The sequence below is a fragment of the Polyodon spathula genome, chromosome 3 (assembly GCF_017654505.1).
Source record: "Polyodon spathula isolate WHYD16114869_AA chromosome 3, ASM1765450v1, whole genome shotgun sequence".
Taxonomy (NCBI): Eukaryota; Metazoa; Chordata; class Actinopteri; order Acipenseriformes; family Polyodontidae; genus Polyodon; species Polyodon spathula.
In genome coordinates, this window is record NC_054536.1 from 662,235 (window position 1) to 678,832 (window position 16,598).

At 46.4% G+C, this 16,598-nt stretch overlaps 1 protein-coding gene across 2 annotated transcripts in view; it reads right to left on the bottom strand.

Moving 5' to 3' along the window:
- Positions 1–2,291: 2,291 nt before the first annotated feature.
- The window catches only part of LOC121309844 (1-phosphatidylinositol 4,5-bisphosphate phosphodiesterase delta-1-like), a 42,064-nt gene continuing 27,757 nt past the window's right edge, over positions 2,292–16,598 (bottom strand). For both annotated transcript variants that reach the window (XM_041243002.1, XM_041242994.1), the window contains exons 4-15: positions 16,286–16,415; positions 15,548–15,776; positions 14,180–14,381; positions 12,916–13,060; positions 11,738–11,890; positions 10,151–10,297; positions 9,914–10,070; positions 9,517–9,633; positions 9,029–9,207; positions 8,042–8,177; positions 6,104–6,253; positions 2,292–2,905 (exon numbers count right to left, since the gene is read on the bottom strand). In XM_041243002.1, coding sequence (XP_041098936.1) covers positions 2,817–2,905; positions 6,104–6,253; positions 8,042–8,177; positions 9,029–9,207; positions 9,517–9,633; positions 9,914–10,070; positions 10,151–10,297; positions 11,738–11,890; positions 12,916–13,060; positions 14,180–14,381; positions 15,548–15,776; positions 16,286–16,415 — 1,834 coding nt within the window. In that variant the 3' untranslated portion in view covers positions 2,292–2,816. The remainder of the gene's footprint in view (positions 2,906–6,103; positions 6,254–8,041; positions 8,178–9,028; positions 9,208–9,516; positions 9,634–9,913; positions 10,071–10,150; positions 10,298–11,737; positions 11,891–12,915; positions 13,061–14,179; positions 14,382–15,547; positions 15,777–16,285; positions 16,416–16,598) is intronic.

Genomic DNA, 16,598 nt, shown 5'->3' on the forward strand with positions numbered 1-16,598 from the left:
TCACCACCAGGTGTCACTGTTGTTCTACATTTTACAAGGACAGGCGAGCATGCACAGCTTCGCACATTCAGATTACCAGGTCTGACTTCATTTCAGTTCAAACGTGGAATGCTGTCGTGCAGAACAAGATCAGCTTGAATAAAAAGTTGCGATGGCTGCAGTGAAGTGAAATGGGGTAAAGGAGAGCCACGTGCGATACAAGCACAGTCAGGTGTGCAGAGACACAGCGGTTGCCCATATGCATTTACCACAGTAACATTCAGAACAGCAGGGCTTGCTACAGACATTCTCCACTGATTGTCACTATGCAGCATCCTACTGTTACTCCCTCTTGCCTTGGATTCTTCAGGAGTAATGGATTGGATACATCCTCCATTCAGGGGCCATTCCATCACACTGCAATGTTGCTATCAACGCCGCAGTAAACAATGGGATGCCATATTTGTGTTTGTAGATTTCATGCATTATGTTATTTCTGTTGATTTGCTGATTTCATTTACAGTGCAGCTGGTTACAGTAAATACACATTGCATGCATTAATAACAAAATGACTTGGTGTGAATATTGTGCTGTACTTCACACACAGACATTACTCCAGGCTGGAGGGATGCTCTCTCGGAGGGTTGAGGCACGGACTGCGCTGTGCTTCACACAAAGGCAATGCTCCAGGTTGGAGGGATGCTCTCTCGGAGGGCTGAGGCACTGACTGTGCTGTGCTTCACACACAGGCATTGCTCCAGGCTGGAGGGATGCTTTCTCGAAGGGCTGAGGCACTGACTGTGCTGTGCTTCACACACAGGCATTGCTCCAGGCTGGAGGGATGCTCTCTCGGAGGGCTGAGGCACTGACTGTGCTGTGCTTCACACACAGGCATTGCTCCAGGCTGGAGGGATGCTCTCTCGAAGGGCTGAGGCACTGACTGTGCTGTGCTTCACACACAGGCATTGCTCCAGGCTGGAGGGATGCTCTCTCGAAGGGCTGAGGCACTGACTGTGCTGTGCTTCACACACAGGCATTGCTCCAGGCTGGAGGGATGCTCTCTCGGAGGGCTGAGGCACTGACTGTGCTGTGCTTCACACACAGGCATTGCTCCAGGCTGGAGGGATGCTCTCTCGGAGGGCTGAGGCACTGACTGTGCTGTGCTTCACACACAGGCATTGCTCCAGGCTGGAGGGATGCTCTCTCGGAGGGCTGAGGCACTGACTGTGCTGTGCTTCACACACAGGCATTGCTCCAGGCTGGAGGGACGCTCTCTCGGAGGGCTGAGGCACTGACTGTGCTGTGCTTCACACACAGGCATTGCTCCAGGCTGGAGGGATGCTCTCTCGGAGGGCTGAGGCACTGACTGTGCTGTGCTTCACTCACAGGCATTGCTCCAGGCTGGAGGGACGCTCTCTCGGAGGGCTGAGGCTCTCTCGGAGGGCTGAGGCTGACTGTGCTGTGCTTCACACACAGGCATTGCTCCAGGCTGGAGGGATGCTCTCTCGAAGGGCTGAGGCACTGACTGTGCTGTGCTTCACACACAGGCATTGCTCCAGGCTGGAGGGATGCTCTCTCGAAGGGCTGAGGCACTGACTGTGCTGTGCTTCACACACAGGCATTGCTCCAGGCTGGAGGGATGCTCTCTCGAAGGGCTGAGGCACTGACTGTGCTGTTCTTCACACACAGGCATTGCTCCAGGCTGGAGGGATGCTCTCTCGAAGGGCTGAGGCACTGACTGTGCTGTGCTTCACACACAGGCATTGCTCCAGGCTGGAGGGATGCTCTCTCGGAGGGCTGAGGCACTGACTGTGCTGTGCTTCACACACAGGCATTGCTCCAGGCTGGAGGGATGCTCTCTCGAAGGGCTGAGGCACTGACTGTGCTGTGCTTCACACACAGGCATTGCTCCAGGCTGGAGGGATGCTCTCTCGAAGGGCTGAGGCACTTCAGGCTTCAAGATCTTCCAAGCCTCGGCACTTCTTTTTGCCATTTGTACCAAACGACGGTTTCACTAAAGGCTGGTTAAACCTCTGAAGCACAATTCCAAAGCATGTGCTGTTTAGCTGCTCTGACAGAATGCACAATCTTCTTTAAAGCTTAGTCTTCAAGTCCACAGCGTCCCCTACTGTTTTATGTCATGCATTTTCTGCTAATTAAGTGCAGCTGATGCAATGGTGGTCTGAAAACTGGATTGCAAAGCTGCAACATGCTTGCGACAAGGGAATAGCTGGATCTGGCTACCACTGTATATCCTTATTTATTCTCGTAGTCAGTTACAGACATATGAAACACAAAGCAAAAAGCTGCAGTTTTCTTAAACATTGGATTTATTTCAGTGCCAAATGCTAGTAGGCACAAGTCAGTTTAACAGACTGCCAGAATTCAAATGTAGAACAAACAAAACATGAAACCGAATGAACCTATAATCATTAATCACTGACAATGCAAGACACTCTCTTCCAATTCATGATTTGGAAAAAGACAAACTACATCTCACGAGCTGCAAGCTCCCTGTGTACTCCTTACTGTAACTCACTGCGGCGGCAGCCCGGACCAAAGAAGGCAGTCATTCTACTGCATGTATAATCTCAGCTATGTGCACTTCTAAAATACTAACAAACTCCTCTCCAGTTAACCATTCCTTAAACATGGCATTAAAAGAATAAAGAAGCTGCTCCTAAATGTTCAAGAAGATAAAACTAGGGTTAACATAAAAAGAGCAATACAAATTTAAATATGATAACAACATTTTAAAAACCCCAACAGGAATTAAAAATGTGAAGGCTTGATTGTAAAAGTCTTTGGTTTTTAAGGCTTTCCGTGTGAAGCTGTTTCTACTGGTCAATGATCATGATGTGTACGAAGATGGAGGAGGAAGCGATGGGGTTCCCTTCCTTTGTCAGCAGAGGAACGTGGCGGTATCCTGCAGAGAGAGAGAGAGAGAGAGCCACATCGAGACCCAGCTTATAGAGAAGTTTTGAGGACTATGTAAAGCAGGGAACCTGGAGGGCCAATCCACTCCAGGTTTAACAGGTACAACGAGATCATGAACTGCTGCAGGGTTTCAATTGGTTCAATTAAACAATCCAGAACAGGGTTGGAACAAAGACCAGGAGTGGAAGTAGAAGGGCCACACCTGCTGTAAAAGCATACCCCAAGACACAGGGCTCAAAATCCTCAACATGCATGTTACCCAAAACCCCCTCCTGTAATGAACTCAGCGTTCTGTAATCTCATGAAGGGCAGTGTGTACCGCGCTCCCTCCTGTAATGAACTCAGCGTTCTGTAATCTCATGAAGGGCAGTGTGTACCGCGCTCCCTCCTGTAATGAACTCAGCGTTCTGTAATCTCATGAAGGGCAGTGTGTACTGCGCTCCCTCCTGTAATGAACTCAGCGTTCTGTAATCTCATGAAGGGCAGTGTGTACTGCGCTCCCTCCTGTAATGAACTCAGCGTTCTGTAATCTCATGAAGGGCAGTGTGTACTGCGCTCCCTCCTGTAATGAACTCAGCGTTCTGTAATCTCGTGAAAGGCAGTGTGTACTGCGCTCCCTCCTGTAATGAACTCAGCGTTCTGTAATCTCATGAAGGGCAGTGTGTACTGCGCTCCCTCCTGTAATGAACTCAGCGTTCTGTAATCTCATGAAGGGCAGTGTGTACTGCGCTCCCTCCTGTAATGAACTCAGCGTTCTGTAATCTCGTGAAAGGCAGTGTGTACAGCGCTCCCTCCTGTAATGAACTCAGCGTTCTGTAATCTCATGAAGGGCAGTGTGTACTGCGCTCCCTCCTGTAATGAACTCAGCGTTCTGTAATCTCATGAAGGGCAGTGTGTACTGCGCTCCCTCCTGTAATGAACTCAGCGTTCTGTAATCTCATGAAGGGCAGTGTGTACTGCGCTCCCTCCTGTAATGAACTCAGCGTTCTGTAATCTCATGAAGGGCAGTGTGTACTGCGCTCCCTCCTGTAATGAACTCAGCGTTCTGTAATCTCATGAAGGGCAGTGTGTACTGCGCTCCCTCCTGTAATGAACTCAGCGTTCTGTAATCTCATGAAGGGCAGTGTGTACCGCGCTCCCTCCTGTAATGAACTCAGCGTTCTGTAATCTCATGAAGGGCAGTGTGTACTGCGCTCCCTCCTGTAATGAACTCAGCGTTCTGTAATCTCATGAAGGGCAGTGTGTACCGCGCTCCCTCCTGTAATGAACTCAGCGTTCTGTAATCTCATGAAGGGCAGTGTGTACTGCGCTCCCTCCTGTAATGAACTCAGCGTTCTGTAATCTCATGAAGGGCAGTGTGTACCGCGCTCCCTCCTGTAATGAACTCAGCGTTCTGTAATCTCATGAAGGGCAGTGTGTACTGCGCTCCCTCCTGTAATGAACTCAGCGTTCTGTAATCTCATGAAGGGCAGTGTGTACCGCGCTCCCTCCTGTAATGAACTCAGCGTTCTGTAATCTCATGAAGGGCAGTGTGTACTGCGCTCCCTCCTGTAATGAACTCAGCGTTCTGTAATCTCATGAAGGGCAGTGTGTACTGCGCTCCCTCCTGTAATGAACTCAGCGTTCTGTAATCTCATGAAGGGCAGTGTGTACAGCGCTCCCTCCTGTAATGAACTCAGCGTTCTGTAATCTCATGAAGGGCAGTGTGTACCGCGCTCCCTCCTGTAATGAACTCAGCGTTCTGTAATCTCATGAAGGGCAGTGTGTACCGCGCTCCCTCCTGTAATGAACTCAGCGTTCTGTAATCTCATGAAGGGCAGTGTGTACTGCGCTCCCTCCTGTAATGAACTCAGCGTTCTGTAATCTCATGAAGGGCAGTGTGTACTGCGCTCCCTCCTGTAATGAACTCAGCGTTCTGTAATCTCATGAAGGGCAGTGTGTACCGCGCTCCCTCCTGTAATGAACTCAGCGTTCTGTAATCTCATGAAGGGCAGTGTGTACTGCGCTCCCTCCTGTAATGAACTCAGCGTTCTGTAATCTCATGAAGGGCAGTGTGTACCGCGCTCCCTCCTGTAATGAACTCAGCGTTCTGTAATCTCATGAAGGGCAGTGTGTACCGCGCTCCCTCCTGTAATGAACTCAGCGTTCTGTAATCTCATGAAGGGCAGTGTGTACTGCGCTCCCTCCTGTAATGAACTCAGCGTTCTGTAATCTCATGAAGGGCAGTGTGTACTGCGCTCCCTCCTGTAATGAACTCAGCGTTCTGTAATCTCATGAAGGGCAGTGTGTACCGCGCTCCCTCCTGTAATGAACTCAGCGTTCTGTAATCTCATGAAGGGCAGTGTGTACTGCGCTCCCTCCTGTAATGAACTCAGCGTTCTGTAATCTCATGAAGGGCAGTGTGTACCGCGCTCCCTCCTGTAATGAACTCAGCGTTCTGTAATCTCATGAAGGGCAGTGTGTACTGCGCTCCCTCCTGTAATGAACTCAGCGTTCTGTAATCTCATGAAAGGCAGTGTGTACTGCGCTCCCTCCTGTAATGAACTCAGCGTTCTGTAATCTCATGAAGGGCAGTGTGTACTGCGCTCCCTCCTGTAATGAACTCAGCGTTCTGTAATCTCATGAAGGGCAGTGTGTACTGCGCTCCCTCCTGTAATGAACTCAGCGTTCTGTAATCTCATGAAGGGCAGTGTGTACTGCGCTCCCTCCTGTAATGAACTCAGCGTTCTGTAATCTCATGAAGGGCAGTGTGTACTGCGCTCCCTCCTGTAATGAACTCAGCATTCTGTAATCTCATGAAAGGCAGTGTGTACTGCGCTCCCTCCTGTAATGAACTCAGCGTTCTGTAATCTCATGAAAGGCAGTGTGTACTGCGCTCCCTCCTGTAATGAACTCAGCGTTCTGTAATCTCATGAAGGGCAGTGTGTACTGCGCTCCCTCCTGTAATGAACTCACCGTTCTGTAATCTCATGAAGGGCAGTGTGTACTGCGCTCCCTCCTGTAATGAACTCAGCGTTCTGTAATCTCGTGAAAGGCAGTGTGTACTGCGCTCCCTCCTGTAATGAACTCAGCGTTCTGTAATCTCGTGAAAGGCAGTGTGTACTGCGCTCCCTCCTGTAATGAACTCAGCGTTCTGTAATCTCATGAAGGGCAGTGTGTACTGCGCTCCCTCCTGTAATGAACTCACCGTTTTTTAAACTCATGAAGGGCAGCGTGTACTGCGCCACAAAGTCATTTCGGGTAGCGGTGTCGTGGTCTTCCACCACAAAGCGGATGAGGGCCAGCTCCGGGACCGAGATATCAAACTGGAAGCTCTTGTTCCAGCTCGGGTTAAACCCTAGAGTGAAGGAGAAGACGATAGCAATGGAATGAAACCTGCTGTACACCCGAGTTTCCCTGTCCGTGACCTTTCTAAACACTTTCCATAGTTATCCCTAGCAAAGTGGAATACAAGCACCGTGCAAAAAAATAAATAAGAATGGTGCAGCCCCTGATGAGGTATTGGTAGATCTAAAATCCCTGAAAAAGGACTTCTTTTGAATTGGTCCTCTGCCCCTTCGGTGATATACTGTGCAGGGATTCTGACAGTCAGCATCACCACAGGCATCACTGTTAATATCGCTTGTTTCTGTTTTTCATGAAAGAGAGAGGAACAAATCCATGATGCAGACAATGAGCGAGGCCTGGCCCCCAACTGATAGAACACCTGAATCAGTACAACACGTGACATTGGAATGCCTGACTCACGGAACACCTGAAATAAACTGAAGAAACTAAAGAATATGAATCTGTGCAAATGGACTGTATTGAGAATGTTAAAACCACGCACACACACACACACGTACAGTATTGATGATGCTGCTTGACACTATTCATACACTTTGCATGCGATCTTAACCAACAGGTAATTCCAGATTGCTGTACTGGGTGTTTAAACAGAACATGCCTTTATTTGTGTAAGATACGAACTGCTGATCACGAACCCTTCCAGGCTGCTTTGTGCAAACATGACCTGCAGCAATCTGAGAAAAGCACTTCAGAATGATATGCAACAAAGCAAGCAGATCCAAGACGGTAACCAGGAGCAAAGCACTGAGAACAGCCTGTGAAACACAGAGGCACGGGGCATTGCACTGGCTCCTGTGTGCAGCTTCTTATTCTACCTTCACATGTCAATAAAACAAAGCAGGTCTGCGAGTTACAAATCAGCTTTAATTCCAATACAAGATACGTTTGCATTCATGTGGTTTAGATAAGGTTCTGCATGAGGCCGATATGATTTGCATGTGGTTCTTTAAATCAGTAGAATTTACATCATGGTTCAAATTCCTAGTGAATCGTTTCAGGTTTTAATCTCAGTAACAGCAATACAAAGACAGCTGCAAAGATTTGCATCAGCCAGAACAGAAAACTGTTATCAACGTTACCTGCACACACAATGCAAGTCTACAGATGTTGTAAGGCGGACTTGAACTGCAAAACGTTGACCATTTTCATCACCATGATACCACCACACTTGTTGCTAAGCTTTGCCCACAGCACAGCTGGACCAGGGGATATTACAATATAGAATTTGATTACTCTGTTAGGGCTGGAGTTTCGAGACTGCTTGCAAAGTGAATGAGAACAATATTGTGTGCTCTCGTGAGTCAGGAGAACTGGATGAAGCAACGCAGACACACATGGACATGCACGTGTTTAAAAAGAGCGTCCGTTTATCCCCCACAAACCACACTGGCAAAGCAGGTACAACAGAGATCGGATTGGTGGTTCATTCGAAATGCCCTGCCTTTCCAGATTGGGACCCCAGACCGCCTCTCGACTAGCCCAGATCAAAGCAATTATTTAAGAACACAAGGAAACGCTATTAACTAATGCAAACTGTAAGGCAAGCATGTTGGAACAGAATGCTCTGTCATTTTTCTTGTTCCTATTCCAGATTGTTACGTGACCACTGGTGCGTTCCTCAGACTCTCTGGAATACTACGCGCAACATGAGGAAAAGCATCAGCGCTCTCTTAACTGTGTAACAGAAGCACAAACCAGGCTACTCTGTTACGACACGCTCGTACAACTGCCTGTAGTATAAACAGTGCATCAGTTATTAACTGAGAGGAATCCTTACCGTTATCTTCAATGTGTTCAGTCTCTTCTGAACACACGTCTCGCGGGACCCCGAAGATCTCGATTCGGACCAGTGGGTCCACAATGGAATTGTTCTTATTCTTGTTCACCTTGGGGAGCTGCTGGCCTGATATGATCTGTAAGATAACAATTCAAAAACACACAGCGTTATTTGTGACAAGGACTGTTGAGGAAGACAACCAAAGATCAGGCCCTTTTTTCCTCCCTGCAATAAAATCTTCTTTTAGTCAGTCAAGCCAAACGAATAAAGCCTGTTTTGGCTTTGTCCTCTTTTGATCTGACCACAACTGTAGAGTTCAAATGTATTGGAAATCGTATGCAATGAAACGTGTTGCTAATGATAAACCAGTTTGCTGGAGGGGACAGTGGGATAATCAGAGCTGCTAAGGCAGTGACTCACTTGGCATAGATGTAGAGTAATAAAGCATATGCTAAAATGTATGGGAAGCAGAAATATGGTAAACAATTAACCACAGTAAGCTTATAAAAGTTAGTGGTTGGTTGCACCTGAGTGGAGTAACAGCTGAATAGCTAATTTATATTATAAATTAGTAAGATAACAGAAAAAAACTGTAGTCACATATACTCTGATATACTAGAGTATAAATACTAGACAGACAGAGAAGCCCCCAGTACCTCCAGATCATCTGGACCATCGGGGTATCAGTATGAGGGCTCTCTCCAGGGGTTCAGGTGATCTCATTAGTTGCCTGTCTCTGTTAATACTAGTGGCATGTCTTGTATCTAAACAATAACGTTCAATGCAGAATGTAAACGTGGGGATTTGAAACTAATAAATGATAAAATTGTTAAGATTTGACATATGGTCTGGTTTCATCTTTATAGCCTAACAAAGTAGTTAATTTCACCTTTACCTCAATTCATAACACTGACACAGCCATTCCCCATGTGCCCCCAATGGAATCCTGTGCGGGACACTTCGCTTCCCTTGCTGAACAGCTCTTACCATCAAATGGAGTTTCTTGGGAGTCAGCCACTCCCCTTGCGTGATGGACGTGGGGTTGAATTGCGTCTGCCCATCTCGCATGAACCTGGGTTTGAGAAGGTAGCCGCTAAATCCATTCTGCTGGAACTTGCCCTGGTTCAGATCCATGCTTTTGTCAGAGGTCTGGAAGTTCAAGGCAACTGCGAGCGAGCGAGAGAGAGAGAGAGAGAGAGAGAGAGAGAGAGAGAGAGAGAGAGAGAGAGAGAGAGAGAGAGAGAGAGTGTGTAACACCATCGGAACAACCCAAATCAAGACACAAACCCTGGACTGTATTTATGATAACTATAAATGCTCCCTGCGCAAAGGCTAATGAACAGAGCTGTTACTGTAGTGCCTGCCAATTGATGCCTCTGTCTCCTTGGTTTAAAATGTGACCACAGCGAGGGAATCACAAGAGGGGGTTTACAGCACAGTCCTGTGCAGTCTGGGGTCTCGCATGTTCACTGTACCTATCTGACAGCCTGCGTTCCACAAGTCTACAGGATTGTAATTGGAGGAGTCTGTCCGCGTGCCTCTAGGATAGGTCCTGCTCAGCTGCCTGGTGTTGTGAATGACAAAGCTATTCGCTGAAAAGATCAAAAGAAAAACCAGTTCAGTTAACTATTTTTTTTTAAACTGTGCAAAGACATCAAACTTCATGCTGTACGGATTTTGTGTTATTTGTTTATTTAGCAGACTTCTTTATCCAAGGTGACTTAGAGAGATTACTGTATAAACTATGCATCAGCTGCAGAGTCACTTACAACGTCTCACCTAAAAGACAGAGCACAAGGAGGTTCAGTGACTTGCTCATTGCCACACAGTGAGTTAATATAACAACCACTGTATAAATAAGGAGTTTCTCACCTGACTCCTGAGCTAACTTGAATGCCTTGCTCTCTGCGAAGGAAGACATCTCGTAGAAAGCCTGTGTCTCCCTGGCAGTCTCAAAGCCAGGGAAATGAACGCTTTTGCAGAAAACGACCAAGTCTGAGAGCTCCCTGGCCAGTTTCAGTTTGGATTTCTGCAGGGAGAGGACAGACAGCATAAGAAACAGATCCAGGTGCAGAGTCCCTTCCCCAGTGGAGCGGGAGCGCACTGTACCTTGGGCTTGCCCTTCTCCTGCAGGTCTGCAGCCTCGTCCTCCTCCGACACATCCTCCTCCTCCCCCTGCAGGCTCTCGGGGCTCGTCATGCTGTGCTCCAGCGACTGCAGCTTCTTCCCCTTCACCAGGATCTTCCCCTTCAGCTGCTGCAGGGAATGCAGACGACATGCCCTTCATTCACATGTTCATGTGTGTATTGCGTGCACCAGCACTGCTGAACACATGCACAACTAGTCACTCGGAAACAAAAATGCCCTGTTTACCCCCACTCAGCTTCCTAATCAGCTGGGTTATCCCTCAACAGAAGATTGTCCCACTTCAAAAGCATGCAAATGATTTTAAAAGGCTGGGAAGACCAGTAAGTTCAGCAGCACCCCAAATTCAATCCATTTACTGTATATCTGCACTAAATAACAACACATTCCGTCAGAAATCACGTTGGAACCTCACAGGACTCCTAGATTCTAGTCTGAACTAATGTAGAAATATACGAAAAAAAAAGTAGTGTGTCATGTGTGCATGTGTACTCAATAAAGGAATCTATTCTCCAGCTCGATTATAACAATTCAGGACTGAAAGGGTTAAAGCTATGAAGTCCCCTGTGAAATGGACAGGATGGGACTGATGGGAGGTAGAGAGCAGTGTGAAAGTCATGAAGTCCCCTGTGAAATGGACAGGACAGGACAGCTTGGGACTAACACACTGCCAGCACCAACAAACTGGCAGGAGGAAAACAAGCCCTTATCAATGAACTGTCTGAGTCAACATCAGGAAACACATGTTTATCATGTTTCAGTGCTTTAAAGGCAGGTTCACACGGTACAGCTGGAGAGACAAGCTATTTACTTCAACTTCTTTGAGTGAAGGAATGTCCTTCCATTTAGTAAACTCCCCTGAGCTTGAGCATTTGGTTTGTTTGTTGAGAACATTGAAACATTGAAGTTGAAAACAGAAAAAATAAGGTATCTTTACTGTATATTGCTTTAAATTCCCATAGCTATTTAATCCATATTGTCATTAGCACATTTATTGTCTGAAAGGAAAAGAAAACACCAATTACTGTCCTGAAACAAACAGGAAACATTTGGAAAAAGTACTCTTACAGGAATGTTTGAAAAACATGTATTATCCGAGCACTGACCACACTTCAGAACACTGGTTCAGTCAGGAAACTCATGCAATATATTATTTATTAAAGCTTAGTCTAGACAGCACTGCTACATTATACACATTTTCACACTACATTCTTTGGCCTCTGCCAAAGAATACCCCTGCCCATAAATTAGCTCGCAGATAAGTAGAGAGACTAGCCATAGGCAAGCCATGGCAGGGGGGCAGTTACCCCCCGTTAGACAAAGCCAAAAGCAGGTGGAGGCTGGGGAGAGGGAGACGAGCGCTGCCGCATGGCAGGGACATGATGGATTGAGGTATTGCTGTTTTTATGATGGTGTTCTTGTCCTGAATCCTGAATGAATGGTCTCTTTTTGCCATTGATTTTATAATGTTATCTCTTGCTTATTTCAGGGGTTCTGGCCTGGTTAAACAGATAAGTGTGGTACAGTATATACAGGCTGTAAGGGTCTCACCTCGGGGGAAGGGAAGTTGGTTGGCATTTTACCATCCAGGGGTGCGGTCAGCAGCATGCTCCCCAGGATTGTCTTCATGTGATGGGCCATCACCTTCTGCTGGTCCACACTGCAGTGAGTCTCCAAGGACAGGACCACTGGGTACTCGGAATTCTATAGGAAGTGAGAAATCCGGGAAAAAGCTCCTCATAAACAGGAAACAAGCATGTAGGTGACAAAGCCCCCATCACTGACAATGCAACGCCAGATCTGTCTCAGCATCACGGAAACGCAGAGGACAGTACGACCTGCATCCACTGCGTGCACCTGACATACAGACAGGTGTACAGCAGGCCTCCATATACCAACACACTCTCATACTCCCAATAACTTGTGAAACTCCAGGTTTAACAGGTGCAGTTTGAGGAGGAGTACTTTAGGGTCTGGATGGAGGTTGAGCTGGGACAGTTAAGGTCAGGGTTAGAACAGGGTTGGAACAAAAAGCAGGAGTGGAAGGGCCGGCTTTGGTCACCCCTGCTCGACAGTGTGAGATCTGGATAAGCAATCCCAGCAGGGACAGACAGTAATATCATTCCATACATTCCTTCAAGGCTAGAGCTCAAATTAAAACACAAGTAGCTGCTAATTGCTTCCTGTTTTGCAAACAAAGAGATTACTTCATGCAGCAGCAGTGCTCTGAATCTCATAAATAATTCCAGTGACAGTGAGCAACACACACCGATGAGCAAAACAAACTCACTGTAATCTTCACGAAAGAACGAGAGAGAGATAGAAAGACACTGGAGTCACTGCACCAGGATGTCTCTTACACAGCGACCTGGAAGATAGGGACTAGTGTTGAGTTCATCAGTACTTGAAATTAAATCGCTCTCAAGTATTTCATTACTACATGTTAAACACATTACCTAGTAGCAAGTGATACAATGAGAATAGTAGAAATTGTTCGCTACAACCAGTGAACACGTAAGGTATTTCTTTGAGGGTAAGAATCTCAATCACTCACAAAACCCAGCCCCCTAATTGTCCAAAGTGTCTGCACTGACAGGTTATCCTCAACCCCAAGGAACGGAGCGTTTGTAGTTCAAACTGTTTATTTTTAAAACACATTTGAGAGCGAGTATCACAAGGAGGAAACTGACCATGTGGATGACTTTAAACATTTCCTAGTCTCTTCTCACCTTGAAAGCGTACTCCTTCACAGTCTTGATGACGTCTTTGAAGAGTATTTTGGAGGTGAGGGTGTACCCATGATAGATCACAGGATCACCGTTGGGTCCATCCCAGCAGTCCAGCTCAACACAGCGGCACCCTTTTGTAAGAGCCCTGGAAGGCACAAGACCAGGACAGTGATGACAATAGGAACTGAACACACATGAACCCTTTTAGAAGAGCCCTGCAACACACAAGACCAGTGATGACAATAAGAACTGAACACACAATAACCCTTTTTGAAAAGCCCTAGAACACACATTAACCCTTTCAGAAGAGCCCTGGAACACACAAGACCAGTGATGACAATAAGAACTGAACACACAATAACCCTTTTTGAAAAGCCCTAGAACACACATTAACCCTTTCAGAAGAGCCCTGCAACACACAAGACCAGTGATGACAATAAGAACTGAACACACAATAACCCTTTTTGAAAAGCCCTAGAACACACATTAACCCTTTCAGAAGAGCCCTGGAACACACAAGACCAGTGATGACAATAAGAACTGAACACACAATAACCCTTTTTGAAAAGCCCTAGAACACACATTAACCCTTTCAGAAGAGCCCTGGAACACACAAGACCAGTGATGACAATAAGAACTGAACACACAATAACCCTTTTTGAAAAGCCCTAGAACACACATTAACCCTTTCAGAAGAGCCCTGGAACACACAAGACCAGTACTTACTGTCACCGCCCAATATATGAGAATAGGCATTGCATAAGTATGGGAACACACCCAGGGCAGTAAAGGGTGAAAGCCAACCAGACCAGATACAGATAACATAACACTGCAACGCCTTCTTCTGAAGTACTGACATGCAATTACCTGTTCAGTGAAGTTCAGTTTGCCATTACAATAGTTTGCCTATATCCCAGATGTATTTTAATATTGACCTATGTTGGTAAATATCCAGCTGTGTAAAGTATTGGTTCATTAGATTTTGGAATACCTATCTTGTCTTTTTGCATCTCTATTTACTGTTTAGTAAGACGCAACTGAAAACCGAATTCAAAAAGTACTTTTGTTTTTTATCACTTAATGAAGGTCGTGAAAATGTTTGCGGGCAAACAAAGTATAGACAAAGGCAGCTCTCTGTGAAATAACTTGTTTCGATATAAAGCACAACGAAAGAAAGGGTTCCATTGATTGCAATCGCCGAGCTGAATGAAGTGGTCCCCGTTACCGTGGAAACAGTGTGCCGTGTGTGTGCTGGCTCCAGTACCTGACGTAGGCCTCGGTGCTGCTGGGTCCCTTGAGCTGGTCCTCCATCAGGTAGGTGTTGTGAGAGGAGGAGATGAAGTAATGGCTGAGAGGCTGGCTCATGTCCTGGTACACCAAGGTGTGTGTGGGGTTCAATATCAGCCCGTCACTGGACTGCAGGTACATCAGGAAGCCATCTCTGCTCATCAGCTTATTTTCCTTTGCTAAAAATTAACAAACAAGAAATAAATAAATAAAACAGCAGACTAGGATTATTACGAACTTGATCTTACTTATCAGAACAGGCTTTAAATGAAGCACACAAATGTGGGGCTGTAGACTCTAGACTGGCTGTGAATCTGTGAGTGATTGCACAAGGAATAACCCTCAGTGCACTCCCCAGCTCTCTCTCTCACCTGCTTCACCCAGCTCGTATTTCTCAATGAGTGTACAAGGAATAACCCTCAGTGCACTCCCCAGCTCTCTCTCACCTGCTTCATCCAGCTCATATTTCTCAATGAGTGTACAAGGAATAACCCTCAGTGCACTCCCCAGCTCTCTCTCACCTGCTTCATCCAGCTCATATTTCTCACGAGTGTACAAGAAATAACCCTCAGTGCACTCCCCATCTCTCTCTCACCTGCTTCATCCAGCTCATATTTCTCAATGAGTGTACAAGGAATAACCCTCAGTGCACTCCCCAGCTCTCTCTCACCTGCTTCATCCAGCTCGTATTTCTCAATGAGTGTACAAGGAATAACCCTCAGTGCACTCCCCAGCTCTCTCTCACCTGCTTCATTTAGCTCATATTTCTCAATGAGTGTACAAGGAATAACCCTCAGTGCACTCCCCAGCTCTCTCTCACCTGCTTCATCCAGCTCGTATTTCTCAACGAGTGTACAAGGAATAACCCTCAGTGCACTCCCCAGCTCTCTCTCACCTGCTTCACCCAGCTCGTATTTCTCAACGAGTGTACAAGGAATAACCCTCAGTGCACTCCCCAGCTCTCTCTCACCTGCTTCATCCAGCTCGTATTTCTCAATGAGTGTACAAGGAATAACCCTCAGTGCACTCCCCAGCTCTCTCTCACCTGCTTCATCCAGCTCATATTTCTCAATGAGTGTACAAGGAATAACCCTCAGTGCACTCCCCAGCTCTCTCTCACCTGCTTCATCCAGCTCGTATTTCTCAATGAGTGTACAAGGAATAACCCTCAGTGCACTCCCCAGCTCTCTCTCACCTGCTTCACCCAGCTCGTATTTCTCAACGAGTGTACAAGGAATAACCCTCAGTGCACTCCCCAGCTCTCTCTCACCTGCTTCATCCAGCTCGTATTTCTCAATGAGTGTACAAGGAATAACCCTCAGTGCACTCCCCAGCTCTCTCTCACCTGCTTCATTTAGCTCGTATTTCTCAATGAGTGTGACAACTTCGTTCGGCCCCACGTCTTCATGCTGTTCCAACCTCAGGAAGTTCCCCAGATCCTCCACACTCATCATCCCCTTGCTGCCGGCATATTTCGAGTAGATCACTTCGATCTCATTCCTGTGGGTCAGCCGCTTGTAGAACTCCTCGATTTCAGAGCCTTCCAGCGTTTTGGAATGGGATCTGTCACACTCCTGAAGGAGCAATGGCTTTCAGATTCTATTCATTTATCATTCAGACACCCAGCCCCCCAACACTAATAAACTCCAGTACTCCAGAGCCCAGTCTTTCATCACACCTTTTTTGTTTTTACTGCAATACGATTCAATTTGGATTCTAGAAACACATACCTTGTAAACATATAAAAATATGTTTACTTCTCAGACAGCCTTGTTATTAATTTAATAAAAGCAGGTCTGGTGAAAGCTATTGCAGGTTGTTGGCAGGAGTTCATTGGACTGTATGTGTACCTGTGACCTAGCACAGGATTGGACAGATACAGAGTTAATTACCTGCCTGTGTATGTGTACCTGTAACCCAGCACAGGATTGGACAGATACAGAGTTAATTACTTGCGTAATTGCTATGCTTACATTAAAAAGCTTCTCTGTAAAGAAATGAGACAAGGAAACGCTGTGCTTCTCTTATATTAAAAAGCTTCTCTGTAAATAAATGAGACAAGGAAATGCTGTGTTTCTCTTACATTGAAAAGCATCTCTGCGTAAAGGTCATCTATTTTGATGTTGATTTCGCCCAGGAAGTGCTTGAGCTCCTTGAAAGTCATCTTGTTGTCGTTGTTCGCGTCGGCCTTGCGGAGACAGCTGTAAATCCAGCTGAGTTTCTGATGTAAGAACAAAAGAACAGGCAGCTGGAACCAGGATCAACATCCTTTCTTACAAAGAAACACATCGTGAATACAGGTCATTCAATCCACATGAATTAACAGGGCTGAATGCAAAATGAACAACTTCACAACTCAAAGACAGAAGACATGCAGGTGTTATTCCTGTGTTACT